The sequence below is a fragment of the Bubalus kerabau genome, chromosome 3, assembly GCF_029407905.1.
Source record: "Bubalus kerabau isolate K-KA32 ecotype Philippines breed swamp buffalo chromosome 3, PCC_UOA_SB_1v2, whole genome shotgun sequence".
Classification (NCBI taxonomy): domain Eukaryota; kingdom Metazoa; phylum Chordata; class Mammalia; order Artiodactyla; family Bovidae; genus Bubalus; species Bubalus kerabau.
In genome coordinates this window covers 57,883,972-57,908,998 of record NC_073626.1, presented here as the reverse complement: position 1 = coordinate 57,908,998, position 25,027 = coordinate 57,883,972, and the positions used below count along the sequence as shown (strand labels likewise).

At 39.8% G+C, this 25,027-nt stretch overlaps 1 protein-coding gene across 2 annotated transcripts in view; it reads left to right on the top strand.

Moving 5' to 3' along the window:
* The window catches only part of UGGT1 (UDP-glucose glycoprotein glucosyltransferase 1), a 111,273-nt gene extending 87,593 nt beyond the window's left edge, over nucleotides 1–23,680 (top strand). For both annotated transcript variants that reach the window (XM_055571871.1, XM_055571869.1), the window contains 12 exons: nucleotides 2,510–2,668; nucleotides 3,197–3,282; nucleotides 5,028–5,112; nucleotides 6,482–6,570; nucleotides 7,031–7,135; nucleotides 8,381–8,465; nucleotides 9,480–9,662; nucleotides 11,077–11,237; nucleotides 12,413–12,527; nucleotides 16,993–17,109; nucleotides 17,531–17,699; nucleotides 19,577–23,680. In XM_055571871.1, the coding sequence (XP_055427846.1) occupies nucleotides 2,510–2,668; nucleotides 3,197–3,282; nucleotides 5,028–5,112; nucleotides 6,482–6,570; nucleotides 7,031–7,135; nucleotides 8,381–8,465; nucleotides 9,480–9,662; nucleotides 11,077–11,237; nucleotides 12,413–12,527; nucleotides 16,993–17,109; nucleotides 17,531–17,699; nucleotides 19,577–19,602 (1,380 nt within the window). In that variant the 3' untranslated portion in view covers nucleotides 19,603–23,680. The remainder of the gene's footprint in view (nucleotides 1–2,509; nucleotides 2,669–3,196; nucleotides 3,283–5,027; nucleotides 5,113–6,481; nucleotides 6,571–7,030; nucleotides 7,136–8,380; nucleotides 8,466–9,479; nucleotides 9,663–11,076; nucleotides 11,238–12,412; nucleotides 12,528–16,992; nucleotides 17,110–17,530; nucleotides 17,700–19,576) is intronic.
* The last annotated feature ends 1,347 nt before the right edge of the window (nucleotides 23,681–25,027 follow it).

The following is a 25,027-nucleotide window of genomic DNA, read 5'->3' as shown; positions in this document are numbered from 1 at the left end:
TGTCTCCTGTACAATGTCATGAACCTCTGTCCATAGTTCATCAGGCAGTCTCTCAAATCTAGTCCCTTAAATCTATTTCTCACTTCCACTGTGTAAAGGAATTTGATTTAGGTCATACCTGAATGGTCTAGTGGTTTTCCCCACTTTCTTCAATTTAAGTCTGAATTTGGCAATAGGAGTTCATGATCTGAGCTGCAGTCAGCTCCTGGTCTTGTTTTTGCTGACTGTATAGAGCTTCTCCATCTTTGGCTGCAAAGAATATGATCAATCTGATTTCGGTGTAGACCATCTGGTGATGTCCATGTGTAGAGTCTTCTCTTGTGTTGTTGAAAGAGTGTTTGCTATGACCAGTGTGTTCTCTTGACAAAACTCTATTAGCCTTTTTCCTGCTTCAGTCTTTACTCCAAGGCCAAATTTGCCTATTACTCCAGGTGTTTCTTGACTTCCTACTTTTGCATTCCAGTCCCCTATAATGAAAAGGACATCTTTTTGGGGTGTTAGTTGTAAAAGGTCTTGTAGGTCTTCATAGAACCATTCAGCCTCTTCATTGTTACTGGTCGGGGCATAGACTTGGATTACCGTGATATCGAATGATTTGCCTTGGAAATGAACAGAGATCATTCTGTCGTTTTTGAGATTGCATCCATTTCGGACTCTTTTGTTGACCATGATGGCTACTCCATTTCTTATGAGGGATTCCTGCCCACAGTAGTAGATATAATGGTCATGTAAGTTAAATTCACCCATTTCAGTCCATCTTAGTTCGCTGATTCCTAGAATGTCAACGTTCACTCTTGTCATCTCCTGTTTGACCACTTCCAATTTGCCTTGATTCATAGACCTAACATTCCAGGTTCCTATGCAATATTGCTCTTTACAGCATCAGACCTTGCTTCTATCAGCAGTCACATCCACACCAGTTTTCAGTCTATCTCATTGATTTGCTGTGCATACTTCTCAGATATATTGTTTTTGCCATGATTTAGGAAGCTGTAGTGGATCAGCCCAGTAGCAGACCACCAATCAGTAATCATGACCTTTTCTGGTGCAAGTTTGGCTTTGGGAAGTACTTTGGAGCTTCTTCTTGGTCCAGTCACTGAGCTAGTCATCTCCAGTTGTCATATACAGTCCACTTTTTGTTGCATGCCACAATCCGATTGATAAATGATTTGTTGTTGTTGTGTAGAGTGAGAGAAGAGCACACTTCAAAACCATGTTTTTTGATTTGGATTCATGAGGTACCCACTTACTAAGCTTTTTCACCTTTCCAATTTTCTTCAAACGCCAAATGACTGTACAATAGTCGGCACTGAGTTCTTTGACAACTTCTCATTGTCTGTAAGAGGATCAGCTTCTATGGTGGCTCTCAGTTGGTCGTTGTCAACTTCCAATGGCTGGCCACTAGGCTCCTCATCTTCAAGTCTCTTGTCTCCTTTGTAAAACTTCTTGAACCACCACTGAACTGTACGTTCTTTAGCAGTTTCTGGGTCAAATGCATTGTTGATGTTGTGAGTTGTCTCCACTGCTTTACAACCCATTTTGAACTCAAATAAGAAAATTGCTTGAATTTGCTTTTTGTCTAACATCATTTCCCTGATCTAAAATAAATATAAACAGGAAATAATAAGTCATTACCAAAAAAATAAGGTGAGAAATATGCATTAAAACAATGTATAATATAACCACATTTATTTAGAATATATTCTAATATCAAGCAACAAATTTCAACAGTGCAAAATTACAATTACTTTTGTGCCAACCTAATAGCTAAAGCCAAGCTGCCCTAAGATTTTGTAATTATACCATATTTTCTGCCAGGGATTAGCAATAATTTAGGCAGTTAGTTTTATGCCACTATGGAACCATTAAATATATCTGCGATATTTGCATTTAGAACAGCAGTATTTTCAGCTGCCTTCTAAAGGCCAAGATGAATTTTCATTTTTGTCAGATGTTTTTCTGATGTTTCGCCTTGTTTCTTTTTCTCATATAAATTACCTATCTTCTCCATTATTTGCTTTTAAATATATACATTCTTTCAGAAATTTTATTTTATGTGATTTTTTCCCCAATACTACCTTCCTAGATTAACATCTTATCCTCTCCTCTGTACTTTTGGAATAACCTCCTTACTGTTTTTCTGTGTCCTTTTTCCTGCCTCTCCTTCCAACCCACCTGAGTTTCTAAAATTGTGTGTGCTTGTTAACTACCAGCACAATCAAGACACCAGAGCATTTCCATCTCTCCAAAAAGTTCTCTCATGCCCCTTTGCAGGTAATCCCCTCCTTCCACCCCAGGCCACAGGCAGCAGCTGATCTTTTCGTCACTATAGTTTTAACTTTTCTTGAAATTTTTATGTTTATGATTATATGATATATAGCTTTCTGTCTGATTTCGTTCACTTTGCATAGTGTATTTGAGATTTATCTGTGTTGTTGCATGTATCACTAGGTTGTTTCTTTTTATTGCTGAGGAGTCTCCAGGTGGTGATTTGATTTTGATATTGCAGGTGGATAGCGTCGTGGCTGCTGAGTATGAGCTGGAGTACCTGTTACTAGAAGGTCACTGCTATGACATCACCACCGGCCAGCCCCCCCGGGGACTGCAGTTTACATTAGGAACTTCAACCAAGCCAGTCATTGTGGATACCATTGTTATGGCTAACCTGGTAAATAACAGTACATCAGGTGGTGATACTGAGTCACGTTAATTTGGGCCCTACACTTTATGATGGAGCGATTAGCATTCTGAACATGAGTGAGATTAAAGTTCATGATGGACTGAATTTGGTCAATTTAAAAATCATCAGTTTAGTTAAACTTGTAGATTGGAATCACATGACATCTTAAAAGAAAGCATGCTAGAATATTTTGCTCTAACCAGACTGGCTCCTGAAAATGTGTTGCTTATGAGCCAATAGCCTTTTTCTTTTTTTAATTTTGTTGGAAATTTGAAGTATATTCACACATTACATACTGCTTCTTCACTGAAGTACAGCTGAAGGACAGGCTTCTTGGCTTGACAGGCCTGTATTTCGCTAGTGTTTCTAATGTGTGGGTTTTAAGAATTGCATTGGTTTAAGTATCTTATTTAAAATAAAGTTGACTGACATTTCAAAAAAGAAATAGCTGTCCCTCAGAAACAGCATTTTGATGTTTCCAAGAGAACTAAAATTTGTCTTGTCTTCTGGTCCTAGGGCTATTTTCAGTTAAAAGCCAACCCAGGAGCTTGGATTCTCAGACTAAGAAAGGGACGTTCTGAAGATATTTACAGAATCTACAGGTAGGATTACATGATACAGGTGCATTTTTTCAGAACATTCTGCAGTATGAATCAGCTTGAATTGAATAGTACACTGGCAGTTAGGCAATTAGAATTTACTTTGTAATTGTATGTGCTTTTCCAGAAAATGAAATGTGGAAGAATTGTTGGGGTATAATTGAACAGTAAGCAGTATAAATATTAGCAATATAGGTAATCAAGTCTGGCTTCAGTCACTCTTTTGTGCTAACTGTCCCAGCACCAAATCATTCTGTCAGCTGTGATGAAACCATAGGCAGATGAGAAAGTGAGTCATTTTTAGGAAGGAGAAAAGAAATGAAGAACAGTTCACACTTTTCAACCCAGGGTAGTATATTTCTGTACCCTGAGTGGGTTGCAGATTGACCAGACATAGGTAGGCTTTGGTCTGAGAACCTTGGTGGGAGCACTTGGCTTTTTAGGTCTGAGAAAGTATGGAAATGTTTGTCAATAGCCTGCTTTTTTGCTTTAAGGTTTTCTACAAGTGCCTGTTCGTTTAAAAAAATTATACTGCCTTCTAAAAAGGTGTGGTCTAAATTCTGTTTAACACAATTTAAATTAGTCTTAAGCTATGCGAGAAGACGTCATGACAGTTCATTTTGGGAATGATTTCCATTAGTTATTTGAAAACAACATCATGTTGTGTCCTCGTCTTAGCTTCATAGAATCTTATCTGACACACATGAAAGCAATGTGAATTTCTGCATATTTCTTACCAAGAAAATAGAAGATTTTTGTATTATAATTATATCTTCATTGTACATAGTAGGGTTTTCTCCAATAAATGTTTTCCCTAAATATGGTTTTAAAGAATTTTAGTACTGTCATTAAGAGCTTATCTGTTGTCTTTCTAAACCCCGTCCCATCTGTATTCCTAGCCACTCTTCCCTCTAGGGTGTGTGGGCCTCTTCTCCACCTAGGAGTTGAGGGCTCTCTTCCTTCTGGGCTTCCTGGGCTCTGGAATGTTCCATGCTCCCTATCAGAATCTCACCTTTGCCCATGAACTCTGCTCTCTGTTGGATGACAATGAATTCAGTGAATTCATATTTTATCATGGCTTTATATAGTTAGCATCTTAAAAATTGGTGACTGGAAATTTTAGACATTATCGTTGATTAGGGAGGAAATACTCTCTTTAAATTTTCTTCTCTGCTCTGTCTGCTTGCAAACAGAGCTTATTTTAGTTCTTCCTGCAGAGTATGGATGCTAGATTGAGGACATGGCCTGGACCTGGCTGTGTGCCTCCAGGAAGAACAGAGTCAAAGCCTTTACAAAACTCTGAAGTAGAGCTATGTCTTGCTATGCGTAAAGTAATGCGTGCATGCGCACTCAGTCACGTCAGACTCTTCGCAACCCAGTGGACTGTAGCCTGTCAGGACCCTGCGTCCATGGAGTTTCCTAGGCAAGAATATTGGAGTGGGTTGCCATCATACTCTTGCCAGCACTGGGAGCCTCTCAGTGTATGGAAGGTCATTTAGTGAGGGGCTCCAGAAGGAAATTTGGGCTGTGACCAGTTCACATGTTCAACATGTAAGGGTAGAGATTTTGACAAGTGCCTCTGTGTTGCTTGAAGGGGTTTTCTGCAGGTTGTGAGAAAATAATTTGTTCAGAAAAAACTCCTTTATGATGAAAGATGGTGGAAAAATACATCAGGTTGATGTAAGTCCATTTACTGCAACTTGAGAATTACGATTTGTGATACCTGCCTTCCTTTCTTCTTTTCTAAGTCACGATGGTACAGATTCTCCACCCGATGCTGATGAAGTTGTTGTTGTCCTCAACAACTTCAAGAGCAAAATTATTAAAGTGAAGGTAAGTTTGGTATATTAAGGCAGCCACTCTATTTTAGTTGATAAAAGCAGCAGTAACTTGGTCTTTAGTAGCTGTTATATAAATATATGTATCTTTAAACCAGCTCCAAACTATATGAGGTGATGGGATGTGTTAACTCCAGAAAAAGTGCTGTTATTATGGTGAAAAAGTCGCACAGTTATGTCCTACTCTTTGTGATTCCATGGACTGCAGCCTGTCCCACTCCTCTGTCCATGGAATTCTGCAGGCAAGAGTACTGTAGTGGGTTGCCATTTCCTCCAAGGGATCTTCCCGACCCAGGGATCGAACCCAAGTATCCAGCATTGCAGGCAGATTTTTTACCAACTGAGCCACTAGGGAAGCCCGATCATTTCACAGTATAGAGCTGTACCAGGCCATCATGTCCTGCACTTTGAATTTACTCAGTGTTACTTGTCAGTTATATCTCAGTAAAGCTGAAGAGAAAGGAAAGAAACCCACCTAAGACTAATTCACCTTTGGGATTTTACTGTAGCCTTATAGCAATGCGGCTTGAAATGCAAAGCATATTTTGTAAATACAAGTTTGTGGCTTTCCTCAGCTGAGAGGTTGCGCCTTTTGGGTTATCTCATTGAGCAGTGCAGGTCTCATTTTACATGAAATGTTTTCATAGATACTGCTTTGTTTGTACAATCACAGTTCACATTATTTTTTGAAAACTGAGAAGAATGCCAATGAGAATTTCAGCAACAATAATAAATGGTGGTAGCCTTATTTAATTTCTTCTCACTTTTGCTTTCTGTTCTTAGAACTTTGAAATTCCTAGTGCATTATATTCAAATAAAAGATGTTATGAGACAGTCATTATACTCTAAAATCTAAAGCAGGCCACACATGGTTGAGCAGAAAAATGATCCCTATGCTCTCGAGAAGTTCTAACCCCTCTTTGTACCAGTCAGTCCTAAAACAAGGCTGTCACGTGAGATGACTCCTTCCTGGCAGCTGGAGCGTGTGTGCACTGTACTCTTTGCCTAGAACTAGAGTTAGCTTGGTGAATGCATTTCTGTTTTTACTTAAACTGTAAGGTTCTCTGCCCGTTTTTCAAACTAGAGACAGTTATTATCTAGTTACAAGATGTTGCTATCTCATCATTAAGATTTTAATGTGGTACGATGAGCATAGTTCTGTTGAATGTGTCTGGACTCATTCAACCGAATTCAGCATTCATGTTCTGTTGAATGTGTCTGGACTCAAGAGTATGTTATATCTGCTCGCAGGAGAATTCACTCTCTAGTGTGGTCAGTATTCAGTGAGCATTCCATGAAGATCAGTGCAGTGCCTCCTCAACCCAGTAGGGAGAGTGAGATTCATCACATGTGACTGATTGCAGGTTCAGAAGAAGGCAGACATGGTGAATGAGGACTTGCTGAGCGATGGGACTAATGAGAATGAATCTGGATTTTGGGACTCCTTCAAATGGTAAATTGGCATCAGAAAGAAGTGATGTTTTTAAGGAAAAACGGAGATATAAATGCCATCCCTCCCTTCTTTTGAATATAGTAATCCTGTCTGGGCTTTTCAGATTCTGCTCTTTGCATCCACTTGTGTGTAGAGTAGATGAATGTTCCCCACTGAGTTACTGAAAGAGGCTAGTGTCCCCTCATAGTGGAGTTCCTTCTGTGCCTGACTTTCTAACTCCTGTTGGACTTTTCCTGCTCTTTGGAGAGTTGAGTGGTAATTGCTCAGTTAACTTTCCATTGTTTGTTTTGCATTCTAGTGGACTAGTCCAGTCTTCTTCTGAAGCTCCACAAGGCCCTCTGGGCAGCCTCCCTCTCTTTGTTCTGGTGGGAAGCACCATCTCCTTCCCCTCCCCTTAAAGGGCAACATGTCTGTACCAGCATTTCAAGTATTCTTGAAGCAATTACCTTCTTTATTGTAGGGGCTTTACAGGAGGACAGAAGACCGAGGAAGTGAAACAAGACAAAGATGACATAATTAATATTTTCTCCGTTGCATCTGGTCATCTCTATGAAAGATTTCTTCGGTTAGTCATGTTTGGTTATTTCAGTATATATGCATGAATTTGTCATATTGTTCATTAGGGAATACACATTTTATGGGATTCTGCCCATTATACTTCTTTGGATTTGAGGCACTCTGAGGATTGTGTATAGATGATTATATATACTTAACATTTGTTTCTACTTGGCCAACCTCATGAAATGGACTATATAATATATAGTAAATGAATCTGTATAGCTATTATAAGGTTATAAACCTTTAAAACTACTGTGTGCACATGATAAAGAGTGGCTTTTCATTGTCCACCAAACATTGCCAAGGATAGAGAAAAGAGGTGGAACAGGGCCATGGACCTGCCTTCTGATGACTTGTAGGATTTTAGAGCCAGGAGGGATCTTAGTTGTGCTTTATAGACAGGCTGAGACTTGGAGGGTAGCGGGACTTGGCTGAGGTCACACAGCAGAGTGGAGGGGAGGCACAGGCTTGGCTGGTGAATGCAGTCACCAGGGGGAAAGCCCTCAGGGGCGCCTTGTGATCAGCGGTCAGCGGGGCTTGGCTATCAGTATGCACCTTTGCCTGAGAGTGACTTTCCTAATGCCAAGGTTCTTTTTTACTTTTAATTTTCCACTACAAATCTAGTATAGCAGATAATCAAGATGTCATTTTACTCATGTTTAGCTGTCATATTGCCAAGAAATATATCTGACCTAGAATTGTAATGTCAGATGTTAACAACCACTGAATTTAATTAAATTCCTTGACTCAAAATTTGTTTCTGTTTTCCAAGTAGGGGATCCTGAAGCTGTGATCATTTGCCATCCCCTTCCCGCTGCCTACTGTCCTCCCTGGCCGGGGTCCCCGATGTCGGCTGGGAGAGGCAGTGTTATTACACAGCTGCTGAGGCTCCACCGACTTTCTTTTTAGAGTGATGTAGTCATTAAACACAACCTCCGGGATTCATTTGTACCGTAATTAATGTGTCAGTTCATAAAGGAGTTTATTTTAAGGTGTAACGTAATTAGAACACATGCCTTTCTCAGTCTGGTATATTTTTATAGGTAATAAGTACTTCTTTCTCATCCAGTGATGACTCTATAAAGTGAATAAGTGCAAGTTTCCAGTTTCCACTATTCAGGGTCTCTCTTTGCCTAACTGAGCCATTAGTTAGCTCTGCCATAAAGAACACTGAGTCTAGTGATTGACTTTGATTTTGTTGAGATTAAAAAGATTTGAATGATTGTTATTATTGTTTGCTTTTGTTTGACAGCATAATGATGCTATCAGTACTGAAGAATACCAAGACTCCAGTGAAATTCTGGTTCTTGAAGAATTATCTGTCCCCCACGTTTAAGGTTTGTTCCTTAGGCTTTGAAAAGGAAAACATTCTTATTAAGGGGATATATACAGTGCAATATACTGTTTACTACTTCTACTTTATCTGTGTATTTAAAAATTTTTTCCTTTTATTAGGTTACTGTAATTCACCTGCATAATTATATGTTGATTATTCTTTCCCCTGTCTGTTTGGGGGGAATAGTTGTTATAAAACCGAGCACAGAATTACAACTTGGTTGAAGCTTGGATAACATAAGAGGAGAGTCTGTTTCTTCTGTTTTGATGAAGTAACATTTCTCAAGCATGAATGTCCTCATTTAATGAGAAAGCACAGTACTGGTTCCAGTGAGAAGGATGGTTTGTTCTGTTTTGAACAACTGTACCCAGTGATCTGTGGAAGTAATATATCATCTGTGCAAAGCAAAAACACACATGGAAAGTTTAGAAAGTTTTCTGCTTTGTTTTTATCAGTATTTGTCATCCAAATTGATTTATTTGCATCTTTTTCTTTGTTGTTCTGTAGAATGTATTAAGCAACTTTTAATATATTCAGTAATATCTCTCCTAGATAAATAATTCACTTCTGGTCCCCTAGGGTACTTATATTTAGAATCTGAAAGAGTTGATGGCAGCAAACTTGTTCAGAGTATTTGGGTTTGCCATGTCATTCCCTGGATTAGACCTAGTGGTGAGAAAGGCTTAAAATCAAGCTCAAAAAAATGTTTTACTGAAATCAAGTTTAGACAAAGTCCATTTCCCTTAAACACACACACACATAAATTAGTTATATAAAAGCCTTCACTTAAAGATTTCTGGTCATCTCATGTGTGATTAGAAATCATAAAAAATGGAGATTTGACAGAAAGTTTATATGTATTCTTTACGTAGTCACAAGTTAGTCAGGGTCACATTCCTTCATTAGACTGCTGATACAGTAAATGTGCTTTACTTGTGCCATAATTGTGGTTTGTTGCCTGACTTGTTTTTCTTAATCAAAGTAAATTATTCTTGTTCCCTGTGTCTGCAAATAGGAGTTTATACCTTATATGGCGGACAAATACAATTTTCAGTATGAGCTTGTCCAGTACAAGTGGCCCCGGTGGCTTCACCAGCAGACTGAGAAGCAGCGCATCATCTGGGGTTACAAGATCCTCTTCCTGGATGTGCTGTTCCCACTGGTTGTCGACAAGTTCCTGTTTGTGGATGCGGATCAGGTGAGCTCTCAAAGGCTGGGTTTCAGCAGTGCAAATTAAGGGCATTAGAGTTCCTTTTCCTTTTTAAATGATTTTATCTTTCCAATTGTGGAAAAATACACACTTATTTTACATTATTTAGAATATGTGAGTCTATTTGCAGAACAGCAGTGGCAACACGGACACTGAGAACAGACTTATGGACGTGGCTGGGCGGGGGGAGGGGAGGGTGGGGGTATTGGGGAGAGTAGCAGGGAAACATACATTACTGTATGCAAAATAGATAGCCCGTGGGGATTTGCTGTCTGACTCAGGGAACTCATTCTGGGGCTGATAATAACCTAGAGGGTTGGGATGGGGAGGGAGGTGGGAGGGATGTTCAGGTGGGAGGGGACATGGGTAAACCTATGGCTGATTTATGTCAATGTTTGGTAGAAACCAATGCAGTATTGTGAAGCAATTATCCTTCAATTAAAAAGAAAAAAAAAAAAGAATATATGGAAAGGTATCACCAGATGTGATCACTTTTAAAATTTGCATTCAGTGTATCTCCTTTCATCTGTTCTCCTGTGCCTCTTTTATGTAGTTGTGATCACATCATTTATGTAGTTTTGTATCTTAAATTTAACTCATTTAATATACAAACTAAAATTGAAAAATTTGCCGGTTTAATATAACACTGCTTGCTGTCATCTCCAGTCATTTGCCCCAAAGCTAGGTGTTATTGACATGGGTAAGAGAGGGGGTTGGTGCCTGGCCTTGACCATATGGAACTCTTCAGATGGTCCTCCTGCTATCAGGAAGACAGCTGACTTAATTAAAAGGAACATACAAATTTTAGAGCATACACTCTCAAAAAGTTTAAATATACTTCTGCCCTACAGCCTTTGCCCTTATCCTGAACTATCTAAAACCCGAGTTCCTCATCTGAGTGGAAGTGATGTAATGTGTGCAGAAGTCATTTGGACAAAAATCATCCAACTCTTGGGAATTCTGCCCCACCTGGCTCATTTATATCACAAGTGGCTCAACATGGAGCCTGCTTTCCTAGTTCTACGATCACATTTCATCCTTGCTGAGCACTTACTGTGTGCCAGGCATCGTTCTCCATCTGTCATACACGAGTTCATGTGACCCTCCCAACAAGCCTGTGAGATGTCCACTTTAGACACAGAAACTGAGTCACAGAGAGGCAACACGATGTGAATCTGTTTTACTCCTGCTTTTTTTTGAATACTTAGAGTACTGTGTCCCAAGCACTAGGCTAATCATCTTACATGCTGGAGAGGACAGTCAGCCTAATCAAGAAGAAGCCAGGCTTGAACTGGGATTGCTGCCTGTGCCACTGATCAGTCCCTGAGCTGCCCTCAGTATTTTTAGGAAACTGCTATCTGCATGGGTGTTAAACAAGTAACTGTGATCCTTTCTTCTTCAGATTGTTCGAACAGATTTGAAAGAGCTAAGAGATTTCAATTTGGATGGTGCTCCTTATGGTTATACTCCTTTCTGTGACAGCCGCAGAGAGATGGATGGCTACAGGTTCTGGAAGTCAGGGTACTGGGCCAGTCACTTAGCTGGGCGAAAGTACCATATCAGGTAATAAGAATGTTATGGTTTGATTTTCATTTCCTTAAAATTAATTTTGCATATTTAAAATTGTGGGTAGGTAATATGTTAATGTGGTTCAAAAATAAGAACCGTAAAAAATACATAGTGAAAAGCTGCCCCGTTCTGTCTACTTACTGTGTCTCCTTCTAGAGTTTTTAATTCTTAGGTAAAAAACTATGACTTCTTTTTTTTACACAAAATATATCCTACCTTACTTACAGTTTTGTGCTTTGCGTTTTTAAACTTGATGTTTCTAGAAGACCTTACATCAACATGTAGAGAGAGACCTTTTTCCTTTTTGTATCAACATATTATTCCAGTACATGTATCACTGTGGTCTTGCTATGACATACAACATTATTTGTTGTTGTTTAGTCACTAAGTTGTGTCTGAGGCTTAAGACCCCACGGACTGTAGCCTGCTCCTCTACCAATGGGATTGCCCAGGCAAGAATACTGGGGCGGGTTGCCATTTCCTTCTCTGGCGGATCTTCCCAGTCCAGGGATTGAACGCTCATCTCCTGTGTTGGCAGGCGGGTTCTTTACCACTGAGCCACCAGTTAAACACACAATTTTGTATATTTCAAATATACCTATAGAGTTAATTCCTAAAACTCCTAGGTTAAACGGTGTGTGTATTTGTTGTACATCTGTTGTTTCTGTATATTATCTTCTCTGGGAAAAGTGTGATTTGGAGAGTAGGGAAACCTGTGGGAAGCAACATGTATAGAGATAAATATTGGGATGTTGGTGATTTAAGTATTGTACTGTATGCCCTTGGTTCGAAGGAACTATAACACTTGGTTGGTTTTTTCTTCTGTAACATTTAAGATATCTTCAGGATATCTTTGACTAATGATTATCAGTTACTATGGTTTTTATTATCAAACCTGCTGACATTTGCTAGAAACCTTCTTTTGTCAGAGATTATTTCCTTTGGAACAGTGACAAAATGAGCTTGTGGTACCAGCATATGGGTTTTGTAATCACTTCCTGAGCCATCTTTGAAGTGGTATGTAGTGACTGTGAGCTCTACTGTAAAGCCTCAGCTTACCTTTTCCACGAGAAACCGGAATGTTAGCCTAGTGATCTGTTCCATTAATCAGTGGGGTTACTCTTTCTGCCATAATCCATGGTTATAACAAGTGGATTTTCTCTATCCAGTGCACTGTATGTCGTGGATCTGAAGAAGTTTAGGAAAATAGCAGCTGGTGACAGACTCAGGGGCCAGTACCAAGGTCTGAGTCAGGATCCTAACAGCCTTTCAAATCTTGATCAAGTAAGTGGCCACTTTTTTTGGTTAACAGTTTTGGTGATGGGTGTACAATGTTGTGTCAGAAAATGAAATAGTATTTGCTTCTCGTTTCTCTCTGTTGAGATAGTGTTTTGTTTCTTAGTGGAAAGGAATTTGTGTTTATTGGGTGTGTGTGTGATTTTTATTTGCCCTTAAGAGAGGACATAGTGGTAAAAAATATGATAGGCCTGATGTCAGTTTGGGGAGGGAGATGGAAGGAGGGCGCTGCCATATCTTCTCATTTTGTGCCCAGCTAAGCTGATAAATTTGTTTCTCTGCCTGCTAGGGTCAGTTTGTTTCTCTTCTTTAGGAACCCACTATCACAGCACAGGATATAGTATTGTTATTTCTCTTTTTTCTATATCAAAAACCATGGTTTTTTTTTAAGAAGTTTAGCTGCATCACTATTTATTAATGCTAAACATTTTTTAGAGGTGAGATTGTAGTTTGTGCTTTTGGTACGTAGTTTCACATACTTTGTTTTGCTTAAGCCTGCTTTAAACATTTTTCAACCTTTATTATGATATTTAGCACCTATAAATAAGAGTGTGCAAAACAAAATATATAAATACATATTCATATGCATCAATGAAGTACCACACAGCACACACCCATGTACTGCCATCCAGTTTAGGAAATTGAACATTCTTCCAACCCAAAAGCCACCCTCTTCTGCAACAGCATCTTAGCTTTTGTGGTAATCATTCCATGGCTTTTCTGTGTTGAGTAACTACTTACACATGTGTCCTTAAACACTATAGTTTTGCCTGTTTTTTTGTCTGCCTGTCTCAGTGGGATTATACAAGGTGTACTCTTTTGAGTCTAACTTCTTTTGCTTAACATTATGTTAATGAAATTCAATCACATTGCTGTATGAAATGGTACTGTGTTTTGTTTATTGTAAACTTGGATTGTTTTCCATTGTTGTCTTCCATGGATAATGCTGCTGTGATCAGTTATACATGTCTTGGTTGATGCAAGACATTTGATGTACATGCAAATATATGTACACGTATTTCAGTTGTGTCTACAACTACAAGTTGAACTGCTGAACCATCAGATGGGTGGATCTTTATCTTTATTAGATAATTCCAAACAGTTTCCAAAGTAGTTCTGATTTATACTCCCATCAGCAGTGCAAGGATTCCTGATGCTCTGTGTTTTGAGTAATACTTATTGTTAATCGAATTGATAAGATGTGAGCTAGCATCCCATGTGGCTTTCAACTGGAGAGTTTAATCTGTTTAATGTAATTATTAGTGAGGTGGGATTTACATCTGCCAGTTTCTTGTTTTCTATATATCTTTTGTGTTTCTCAATTCCTACATTACTGCCTTCATTAACAGATGTTTTAATTCCCCTCTTGTTTCTTTCACTGTATACATGGAGATTTTCTGGGTTTTTGTTTGTTTGTTCTAGCCCAGTTGCTCTAGTCTGAGAAAGTATTCTGTATGATTTTAGGCATTTAAATTTTGTTGAGCTTTGCTTTTTGATCCAGATATGGTCAGTTTTGGTAGACATTTCATCTGGTTTTATACCCTGCAGATGTTACATGTGATGCTTTTCTTTGTATGTCCATTAGGTGAGGTTTAGTGATAATGTTGTTACTGAGTCCAAGCGCAGTCTGCTTGCTGCATGACAAGGCAGTAAATTGAGAGATGAGGTGTTGAATCAAGGAATAGCAACTTTATTTGGAAAGCTGGGTGTCCAAGAAGATGGTGGACAGGAGTCCTAGAGTACTATCTTATTGGGGTCTGGATGCTAGTTTCTTTTATAACACAGAGAGAGGCTGGAGGTGAGGAAGTAAAGTGAAGAGGCTGGAAGTCTTGCAAAATATCTCCTGGTTTGGCCAGCCTCTGGGAGGCGATGTGTTGATTTCTTCTTTCCTGCAGCCATTCACAGGTGGACAAGATCAACATGTTTCTCTAAGCTGAACAAAATCCCTGAGTTTAACTTTCAGGCAGAGGGACAGGGTTCCCCAAGGCAGGCCATTATGTATGCGTATTACTATAGAAAGCATCCTTTTAGTGATTTAGAAAGCATCCTCTAGTGATAACAGAAGCAACAGAAAGCATAAGGTAAAGAAACAGATCCAACAGAGAGTCAGGTTTTGTTCTTTCCTGTTACATTATGTGTGTTTTGTCTGTTTTTCTATTAGTTACTGAGGCAATTATGTTAAAATCTCTTTCCATAGTGTGAAATCTTGTCTTTAGTTTTGTCAAATTTTGCTTGATGTACTTAGAGACTATATCGTTCATTGCCTAAAAACTTAGAAGTCATATATATTTCTGACAAATTAACTTTTTATTATTTCTGTTGGCGCTTTTTGGGCAGGGGCTTGAAGCGTGCTTCATCTAATATTAGTATAGCTACACTGGTTTTCCTTTTAGTTAGTGTTTCATGGTGTATTTTTTTATCCTTCTGTTTTCAATAGTTCTTAATCCTATGTTTTCGTTCCGTTTCCTATAAAGAGCTTATATTGGTTTGTTTTTTCATTTGGTGTGACCATCATTTAATTTGCACATTAGTCTGCTGATAACCAACAAGTTTGGCTTTTCCACAGTCCCCTTGCTTATGCATATGTCCTGTGTTTCTTTTTTTTCCTTAGTTTCTTTCCAAATGATCGAGAGTTTTTAATGATTCTGTTTCCCTCTATTAAACTATACAGTTTTAAATAATTTTTTAATGATTAGCCTAGAGGTAACAGCATGTATTTCTGACTTTGCAAAGGCTAATATTAAATAGTGTTTTACCCAGCTACTGGACAGGGCAAAGACCTTAGAACAGTTCTTCTCAAATTTTAGCATAATAAAAAAAAAATCATCTGAAGAACTTACTAAAGCACTAATCTTTGGGCCTCAATCCTCCACATGCTGATTTAGTAGGTATTGGGTTGGACCTAAGAATCTACATTCTGAGCAAACTCTGTGCTCCAAGTCCACATACTACATTTTGAGTAGCATTGTCTTAGAACTCATTAACTCCGTTTATCCATTGTTAAGATCAAGTAATATTTCATTGTATGTATATGCTACATTTTGTTTGGCTGTTCACCTGCTGGTGGACATTTGGCTTATTTCCATCTTTTGACTGTTGTAAATAATGCCTCTATGAACACTGGTGTGCAAGCATTTCTTTGAGTCCCTGCTTTCAGTTCTTATGTGTGTATACCCATAAGTGAAATTATTGGATCATATTAGTTGTTTGTGTCTTTGGACAATAGAACATTTTATTATTAATGTGTCAAACTCAAAAGTTTTCCTAAGAAAAAAGCTTCAAAGCATAGAGTACAGTTGGCTACAGAAAACACGTGGGCTTCATCTCCCTGGGATCAAGCCTCAGTTGACAAGGTGAATGTAGAGCTTCCTTTAAGCAAAACTTTGACATACAAGAGCCACATTCAGTGCTTGATTGGCTTTTAGAAGGCAATGCTGTTTTTCTTAGAAATGCCCTCAGGAAGGGAAGTCTGTTGTTGTTTAGTTGCTAGGTCATGTCCAACTCTCGTGACCCTGTCAACTGCAGCAGGCCAGGTTCCCCCGTCCTTCACTATCTCCTGGAGTTTGCTCTAATTCATGTCCATTGGTGCTATCTAATCATCTCATCTGCTACCAGCCACTTCTCCTTTTGCCTTTAAATCTTTCCCAGAATCAGGGTCTTTTTTAATGAGTTGGCTCTTTGAATCAGGTGGCCAAAGTATTGGAGCTTCAGCTTCAGCATTAGTCTTTCTAATGAATAATCTGGGTTGACTTACTTTAGGATTGACTGGTTTGATCTCCTTGCAGTCCAGGGGACTCTCAGGAGTCTTTTACAGCACCACAATTTGAAAGGATCAATTCTTCAATGCTCAGCCTTATGGTCCAACTCTCACATCCATACATGACTACTGGAAAAACCATAGCTTTAACTATGTATATGGTTCTTTGTCAGCAAAGCAATGTCTCTGCTTTTTAATTTGCTGTCTAGGTTTTTCATAGCTTTCCTTCCAAGGAGAAGACAGACTATTTGTGAGTATTAGCCTAAAGTTTTTCAGGTGCTTCTTATGGGTAGGTGTTTTATGGATCATCTAAACTGGTTTTTAAAAACACCATAAATAAATACTGTAGGTACTTTACAGTTTTTGCTAAGGACTCTTTCTGTTTTAAAATTTTGTGATTGACATGTGATATGTAATGAGCAGCTAATTTGCTGTTCATTTATTTAAATTTCCCCTAGCACTTTATTTCTAAATATTCTGTTTTGTATTTTATTGAAGCATAGTTGATTTACAGTGTTGTGTTAATTTCTGCTATACAGCAAAGTGATTCAGATATAATATATGTTCTTATTCATGTTTTTCCATTATGTTTTATAATAAGATATTGAATATAGTTCCCTGTGCTCTATAGTAGGACCTTGTTGTTTATTCCCCTAGAACTTCAGATTGTTGTGTTCTATCTTCTCTACTGAATAGGATTTGCCCAATAACATGATCCATCAGGTGCCAATTAAATCACTCCCTCAAGAATGGCTTTGGTGTGAAACGTGGTGTGATGATGCCTCTAAGAAAAGGGCAAAAACAATTGATTTGGTAAGTTGTCTTTGGTTCTTTCTGCATTCAGTCCAGTCTGATGTATAGCTAGATAATTTGGTCTTTCTCTGTAATTATGTAGTTCAGGGGTTGCAGGACTTCTTACAGTAACCTCAGCAGGGAGGCAAATCCTCTATTGTCTAATAGGCTGTTTTCACTATTTAGAATCCGTGAAGTTACCATTTGTCTTCCAGATTACTCTGTGCCTTGTTTTTCCAAACGGACTTCCTCTTTCTGCCTTCCAGTAGTGCTCCACGACTTCTTTGCAGAAGCTTTGTATAGCCCCTACCACATTGCTTCTCATATCGTTGTTCTTTCTGTCCAGTTAGGACCTGTAACCCAAGAATAGAAACACCTCTGAATGCTATATAGCATACCCTTCCTTTAACTCGGCTGAAGTACGTTATTTTGATTTTCACAGTGTAATAATCCAATGACCAAAGAGCCCAAGCTGGAGGCCGCTGTTCGAATTGTCCCAGAGTGGCAGGACTATGATCAGGAGATCAAACAGCTACAGCATCGCTTTCAGGAGGAGAAGGAAATGGGAGCACTATATAGAGATAAGACAGCAAAGGAGGCAAGCCGAGAAGGTATGTACAGATCTTTGGCTTTAGGTAGGTACTTCTTGGCCTGTCTGATTTCTGTTGCAGAAACAGAATCTTGTAAGAACAAGAAGAATCAGTTATTCAGTCTTCCATCATGACATCTGATAGTCTATATTTTTCACTTTGCTTATTCAGTTGGGCTTCTAGACAGTATTTATTAATGTAATTGCTGTCTTTCTTTCTTTCTTTTTCTTTCTCCCATCCTTCTTCCTCTCTTCCTCCCTCCCTTCCATCCTTCCTTCTTTTGTTTTCTTTCTTTTTTTGAAGAAAGAGTGCTTTGTGATAATTATTGTTTAGGTTTATGAGTTTTGTGATACATGACATACACTGGTTTCTCTACTTTGTGTACATTTTGAGTGGTAGCCAGTCTAAAAAATTGTTAGAATACAAAAAGTGACTTTATATAAACCTTTAATAAGATTTACTATGGATTTTAATTTATTCAGCTCAAAACTAATTCTAAAAAAGCAATTATAGAAATGGATCTTGAGTGTTTCACCTAAATATCCTGAAGACTATGCCATGATATTAAAATCACAGCTGAAATGTTGGAAATTCACCATAAAAATAATTAAATTCATCAGTAAAACATAAAGATTTTCATAAATAAATGTGTAAAGAATGTAGACATACTGTTTAAATAAGATAAAAGACACAAATAATAAATAAATTTGAAGAAACAGTAATCAAATTAAAGGACTCTAGCATTACTATTCAGAGAAGGCAATGGCACCCCACTCCAGTACTCTTGCCTGGAGAATCCCATGGACGGAGGGGCCTGGTGGGCTGCAGTTCGTGGAGTTGCTAGGAGTCGGACACAACTGAGTGACTTCACTTTCACTTTTCACTTCCATGCATTGGAGAAGGAAATGGCACCCCACTCCAGTACTCTTGCCTGGAGAATCCCAGGGATGGGGGAGCCTGGTGGGCTGCCGTCTCTGGGGTTGGACATGACTGAAGTGATGCAGCAGCAGCATTACTATTACTATGTAGAAAAGAGTGTACATGCTGGTAATGCCAGGTTTCTCTGGTGGCTCAGGTGTTAAAAAATCTACCTGTAATGTAGGAGACCCAGGTTCGATCCCTAGGTCAGGAAGATAACTTGGAGAAGGGAATGGCTGCCCGCTCCACCGTTCTTGCCTGGAGAATGCCAGGGACCTAGGAACCTGGTAGGCTGCAGACCACAGGGTCATAAAGAGTTGGACATGACTGATCAACTAACGCTTTAACTTTTGGTGATTATGCCATTTGTTGGGGAAGATGGTGGTGAAACTCTTCTGGGTGAATCTTGTTGAAGCTGTGTGCATTAGAAAAATCCTTGTTAAAAGGCAGTAAATCAATCATCAGGATTCATTAAAATTTTATATCCTCAATAATTCCTCTCTTGAGAATTTACCTTGGAAGAAATAATTCAATACAATAAAGAAGTTATATACATGGAGAAATTTATTTAATATCATTTATTTTTTTAAAGGCATTGGAAAACAGTTTAAACACCCAAGACTAGAAAATGGTAAATTACACTGCTATAGAGGAAAATGTATACGTTATTAAGTGAAAAAGAAGAATCCTGACTAAATATATGTGCATTTTTACTAGAAGTAAATATTGTACTTGTGAAAACAATTTAGAGGGAGTAGGGGTATACAGTTAGTTTCAGTGTTCTTGAAAATGAAAATGTATTATTTGTTTTTGCTTTCAAAATATGACACACATTAAACCAAAGCTCCTAAAAATTTAAAAAGAGAGGTACAGTGGAGGTGGGGCACAAATAATAGGTTTCAATAGCAGAATATGCCCAGTCTGTACTTTATAACTTGATAGTGATCCATTTTTTCTCCACTTGCTCTCCTTTTCCATAGGACCTCAGACACATGAGGAATTATGATCTCCAGAGGAGGATAGGAAATTACACCATTTGAAAAACACTTTTTATATTAAATGCTAGTTTTTTCCAATTTGTCTATACAACTGCTGATGAACCGACTGGGCGTGCCGCCCTGTTCATCCTGACTCCCGCACGCTGGCAGCTCTGGATCTCTGGAGTTAAGGCTTTCTACTAGATTCGAACCTCAGAGGAAGACAAGAAACTGATCTTTGGGGGACTCAATGAAGAGCAGGCCTCTCACCAGAAGAGAAGATGGCAAAAGCAACTGGAAGATCAACAAGCCCACATGTGCTGCAGTGTCTTAAGAGGCCACTAGCCGGAGCCGTCAGCCGTCGGGTCCTCCTTACCTCAGTCCACGGGGAGGGGCGGCGGAGCTCCGGTCTGCAGCCGGGGCCACCCTTCCGGGCGGATAGTGCATGGGGCGGCGCCTATGCGAGCCTTTCCGGGTTTGCGCCAGTGGGCTCCTGTGCCGTTCCCCAGCATCAGGTTCATTGTTAAATTGAAACCCAATGAACAGTCATGTGTCTTCAGGCTGAGCTCGGGGCAAATTAATTTGGGGAGAGGACGAGGGGAGGAGGGGGTGGGTTGGGGTGAGGGTAGGGAAAATAGCAGCAGTAGGAGGGCTCTGGAATGTTGGGGAAGGGGTCATGAGGAAAACCAGAAATTGGCCTTTCTTTTTTATAAACCTTCAGAACCATTGTGACTAATATGAAATGAAGACATTATTCTTATTCTGCGTCCAGCCCCAGTGAACTTTTTAAGTAATTGTTTTGTAAGCAATTTTTGTATTTGCAAAAGTCTTTGCTTTCTCTTCCCACTTTCTTACAGGAAGTCTGTTATTTCCGTACTGGATACAGCCATAGTAAGCCCTTCTCGTGATCCACCTTGAGGGGTTCAGAACTCCCTCAGGAAGGTCACCACATCATTTACCCGCTGCTTCTCTGCAGAATTTTTGTCTCTCAGACCCAGGGGAAGTTGGCTTTGTCTTTTTTCTACAAAAGACTCCCAGATCTGAGACCAGGAGAGATTTTGATTGTGTAACTCATGTTTTTCTAAATACACCGTTCTGTAGTTCTTTTAGTTTAAGCCAGCAGACATTGCCAGCGTTCCCCTCGTTCTGACTCTACAGAGTTGCTTCTTGAAGTAAGTTGGACTCATGAGTCATGGCTTTTTGTGTCCTTAGCAACCCGGAACAGCCCTTGCGCAGCAGCCTTTGCTGCTGGGTGGGCAGTGCTGGGAGGCACCCAGAGGAGTCTTCGGTTGTGTGAGACTGCAGGTCCTGCTCCCTGTCTGCCCAGGCTGCAAGCTACAGCTGCAGAGCACTCCATGGACTCCTTCCAGGGTCTTAGGACAAATATCAAGTAATTAATTTTTTTCCATATTCATATGCAAGCATTAGTTCAGGAGTCTGTAAGTCTGAAGGAGCTTTTGAGTTTGCTTTTGTAAAAACTGGGGAGGAGGGACTTGTAGATAAATTGATCCAAGACTAAAAAGGTCCCTTAGAGTTGTTGCTGTTGACAAAGGCGGTAGTGTGATCTATCCCCCTACCCCCACCCCCCAACACTGCTCCTCTACTGGTCAGAGCAGCTAAAGGGATAGAATCAATGAGGATGAAAACATTTGCTCAGCTTCATCTGAGGTTTAATTAAGTCTTCCGAGAAGCTGCTGTCGCCACCACTTGTGTCTATAAACTGTGGGCACAGTGGTGCTTTTTTCCAGTTTATTTTCTGGGATATTGAGCAGGAAATAACTATAAAGTCACTGGAATATGCTTTCTAAATGCTGGTTCCCCTGGGTCATGGAACAGGGCACCTTTCCACCTCTTTATGCCTGGTCTCTCATGCATATTCTGTATGAGGAAGGTGCAGTGTAAAATCTATTCTCTGTTCAGCGTGTATTCTCATTGCCCCTTACCACCCTGGATTTAAGTCTCTAAATATGGAAGACCCAGCCTGCTTCTGAGATGGCCTCAGACCCTCCTCCTCATGCCAGGAATTCTTGGTTCATGTGGCATAAGATCTTCCAAAACGAATCTCTAGCACCCTAGGAAATGATGCTGCCATAAAAATTTGGTCTTGGTCAGCTTTGTCTGCTGTTTCTACTGTGTGAAAGCAAATTGTGACTGAAAAGATTGGTAGATTTTTTTTCTAAGAAACATGAATTGATTTCACTGAAAAGTTGAAGCTTCTGGAGATTGTTCACAGTGTGTTGTTTTTAACCATCATGTATATGTAATGAATTTTTTTCTTTCATCATGCCATAATAGAAAACTTGTCTTAATCAGTGCCAGAGTGATATGAAATAACATAACATGTCAGAATGAAATGCAACAGTGTGACCTTTTATGTTCTGTGAACAGTGATATTTGATTGAGGTCAAAATGCGTGTAACACAATCTGCTGTTGGGGCTGTGGGGACATGCCTGTGTTTTGTTTTAAAATTGTCCTCTGTACGTAGCACATTGAGGATGATGGTGTGTTAGTTTTCCATACAATTGATAAAGTGTTGAATCGCTCACAATGCATTTCAGATTGCATACACATCTGGTAAGCCCATGTATTTTGTGAACTCAGCTCTCTGGAGAGAGCAAAGGTTTTATAAACATTAAGAAGCAGTTCCAAGAATGGAGCTTAATTTCCTCTGCTGTCCTCACGACTTCCTATTACGAACCTTCTTAAGATTCTGATGGAGTAAACAACGATTATCTGGTTGCAGAGGCCCTGATGGCCAGGGACAGCAGTGCAGCTTCCAGAAGAGACTGGGAGGAAGGAAAACCCATCCCCTTGGCTGGGAGTTACACCATACTGCACTGCGACCTGGAGCTGGCCAGAGACCACCCTCAAAACAAGTACGGTTCCCCTTCCCCACACCTGCTTCATGCGTGAATTTAGATACTTGAAAGCAGTTTTTTTCCCCCTACAATTGTCATGAATGGTTAAAAGAAATGATTCAACGCCAGAGTTCCAAGGGAACATCTAGTGTGTTTCTCTGAATAAAATGATGTTACTACTGTCGTATCAAATTTCATGGAAATATTAAAGTTTTTGTAAAGCTATGTAATGGAAGAGTTCTCTTGGTAACAACAAATGGAGGGTGCATTGTGTGCAAAGTTATTTAAATTTATATTCCATTGTGTAATTTTAATAATTAGTTTTTTAAATATTTTATGGGGACATTTTTGTGGGTTAATCAACTTGAATATTGCTGTTAAGTGTCTAGTCTGGTGGGATAAACTTTTTAATTTAAATTCCTGTTTTCTCAGTCTTGACATAGTGAGGAAAGATCTTTAACCTGACAGAGTTCACCAAATGTAGACATCGTTAACTCAGGTTGTCATTGCCATTTCAGAGTATCTGGAGGATACCAGTTCCTCTTTTATTATTTGGTCTTTGAGCTCTCAACCTAATGCAGAAATGACTCTTCTGGGTGGCGATGAGTCCGTGCACTGACTGGAGGATCTCTCCCTGTCAGGGTGTCATGAGTGCTGACAGTTTTTAAAAAACAAATCAGGAAATCAGCTTCAGAGGTAGTCCAGAAGTGAGGCCATCTCCTGAGCCCTTTCCAATTACCTCACAGCACAGAGGCCAAATGTGGCAGATTTAAGTAGGACATGAGTTAGGGTATGAACCAGGGCCTTCATCCCACCTGTAATTTATGCATCGCCTTACTTGTCACCTTTTAGATTTCCTCAGAGAAATGGGTATAATTCCTCTTTAAAATGAAAATAGCAAAATACAGTAACCTAAGGTCAACAATTTGAGACAAGAATATGAAGTACCATGTTTTCCAGTCACTTGTTTTTGGTAATAATAAGGTAAACAGGGAAAAACAAAGTAAAATATTAGAATTTTTAAAGAAACTATGTACTTTAAAAAACCCTTTATAACTCTTCTATTTTACTGGAATCATGTTCTATGAAATGCACCATAGGTTCGGGTGCTGCCCCTTGCTGTGGAGCAAGCACTGGGGTGCTAAATGTCTGCAGAGCCCTCTGCGCCCGAAATGAACTGAGAATGAATTTCTGGTACTGTAATGAAAATAAGGTCAACACAATAAACTTTTCCTTCTCTTCTTTAAAGCCCCCTGGTCTGTCATTCAGTTCTTCAGTCTAGGAAGAGTAGATGGTTAGAGCTCAGAGTTCCACGCCTTCATCTGACACACGCAGCAGGCCTGGACAGGAGGAAGAACTTTACCTGAGCATCTTGTCTAGTGAGGAGCTGGGTCCAGGTGCAGCCAATTCTTTTGGTTTTCAGGAGAGCATTTAGGCCTTTTCTAGGTCCCAGACTTTGGGGAACTGCCTCAGGCAGGATCTGGCAGGCAAGCTACCCCAGAAGCACTAACCATAACAGGAAGGATGTCAGGGCCTTTGTTCATTTTCGAAATTCTCCGAACTACTCTGGGGCTGGATTTAAGGTTGAAGATACAGTTCCCACTTTTCAGGTGCTCACTGGGCATTGCAGGCTGGTGTAACGAGAGCTGTTGCAGAGGTGGAGGCTGGGGAGGGGCCCTTGTGACGGTGAGAACACAGCGAAGAGCACCTGAGGTGGAGGAGGGGTTCGGTGGCCAGGAAAAGCCTCTACAAGGAGATGGTGCTTAAACTGAACCTTGAGGAACAGTAGCATTATCCACAGAGAATGAGGGAGATGGGGATACAGGGAGGAGTGAGAGCTGGTGTCGTCTCATTTAGGGAGTCACGTGTGAACCTCTGTGGCTGGTGTCATGGACAGGAGAGAGGTGCTGGAGAGATGATCTGAGTTGGTCTGGGGCCATCAGAAATCTTCTGGGTGCTGACACGAAATCACATTTTTCTTGTAAAAAAATTACTACTGATGTATTTAGCATGTGAAGGTACAAGTACACAAACATATACCTTGGTAGATTTTCAAAGGGGGAAAATCTCAGAAAGGAGGAAGCCACAGAGATTTGAATTTCCCTTACAGGTTTCTGGTACTGGGGGAAAAACATTTGCATTTGTGTCCCACCAGGTGAAAGAGCCTGACGTTGGGAAAGATTGAAGGCAGGAGGAAAAGGCAATGACAGAGGATATGATGGTTGGATGGCATCACCAACTCAATGGACGTGAATTTCAGCAAACTCTGGGAAATAGTAAAGGACACGGAAGCCTGGCGTGCTACAGTCCATGGAATCACAAATTGTAAAAGATGATGCTGTGAAAGTGCTGCATTAAATATGCCAGCAAATTTGGAAAACTCAGCAGTGGCCACAGGACTGGAAGAGGTCAGTTTTCATTCCAATCCCAAAGAAGGGCAATGCCAAAGAATGTTGAAACTACCCCACAATTGCACTCATTTCACATTACTAGCAAGGTAATGCTCAAAATTCTTCAAGTTAGGCTTCAACAGTATGTGAACCAAGACCTTCCAGATGGACAAGCTGGATTTAGAAAAGGCAGTAACCAGAGATC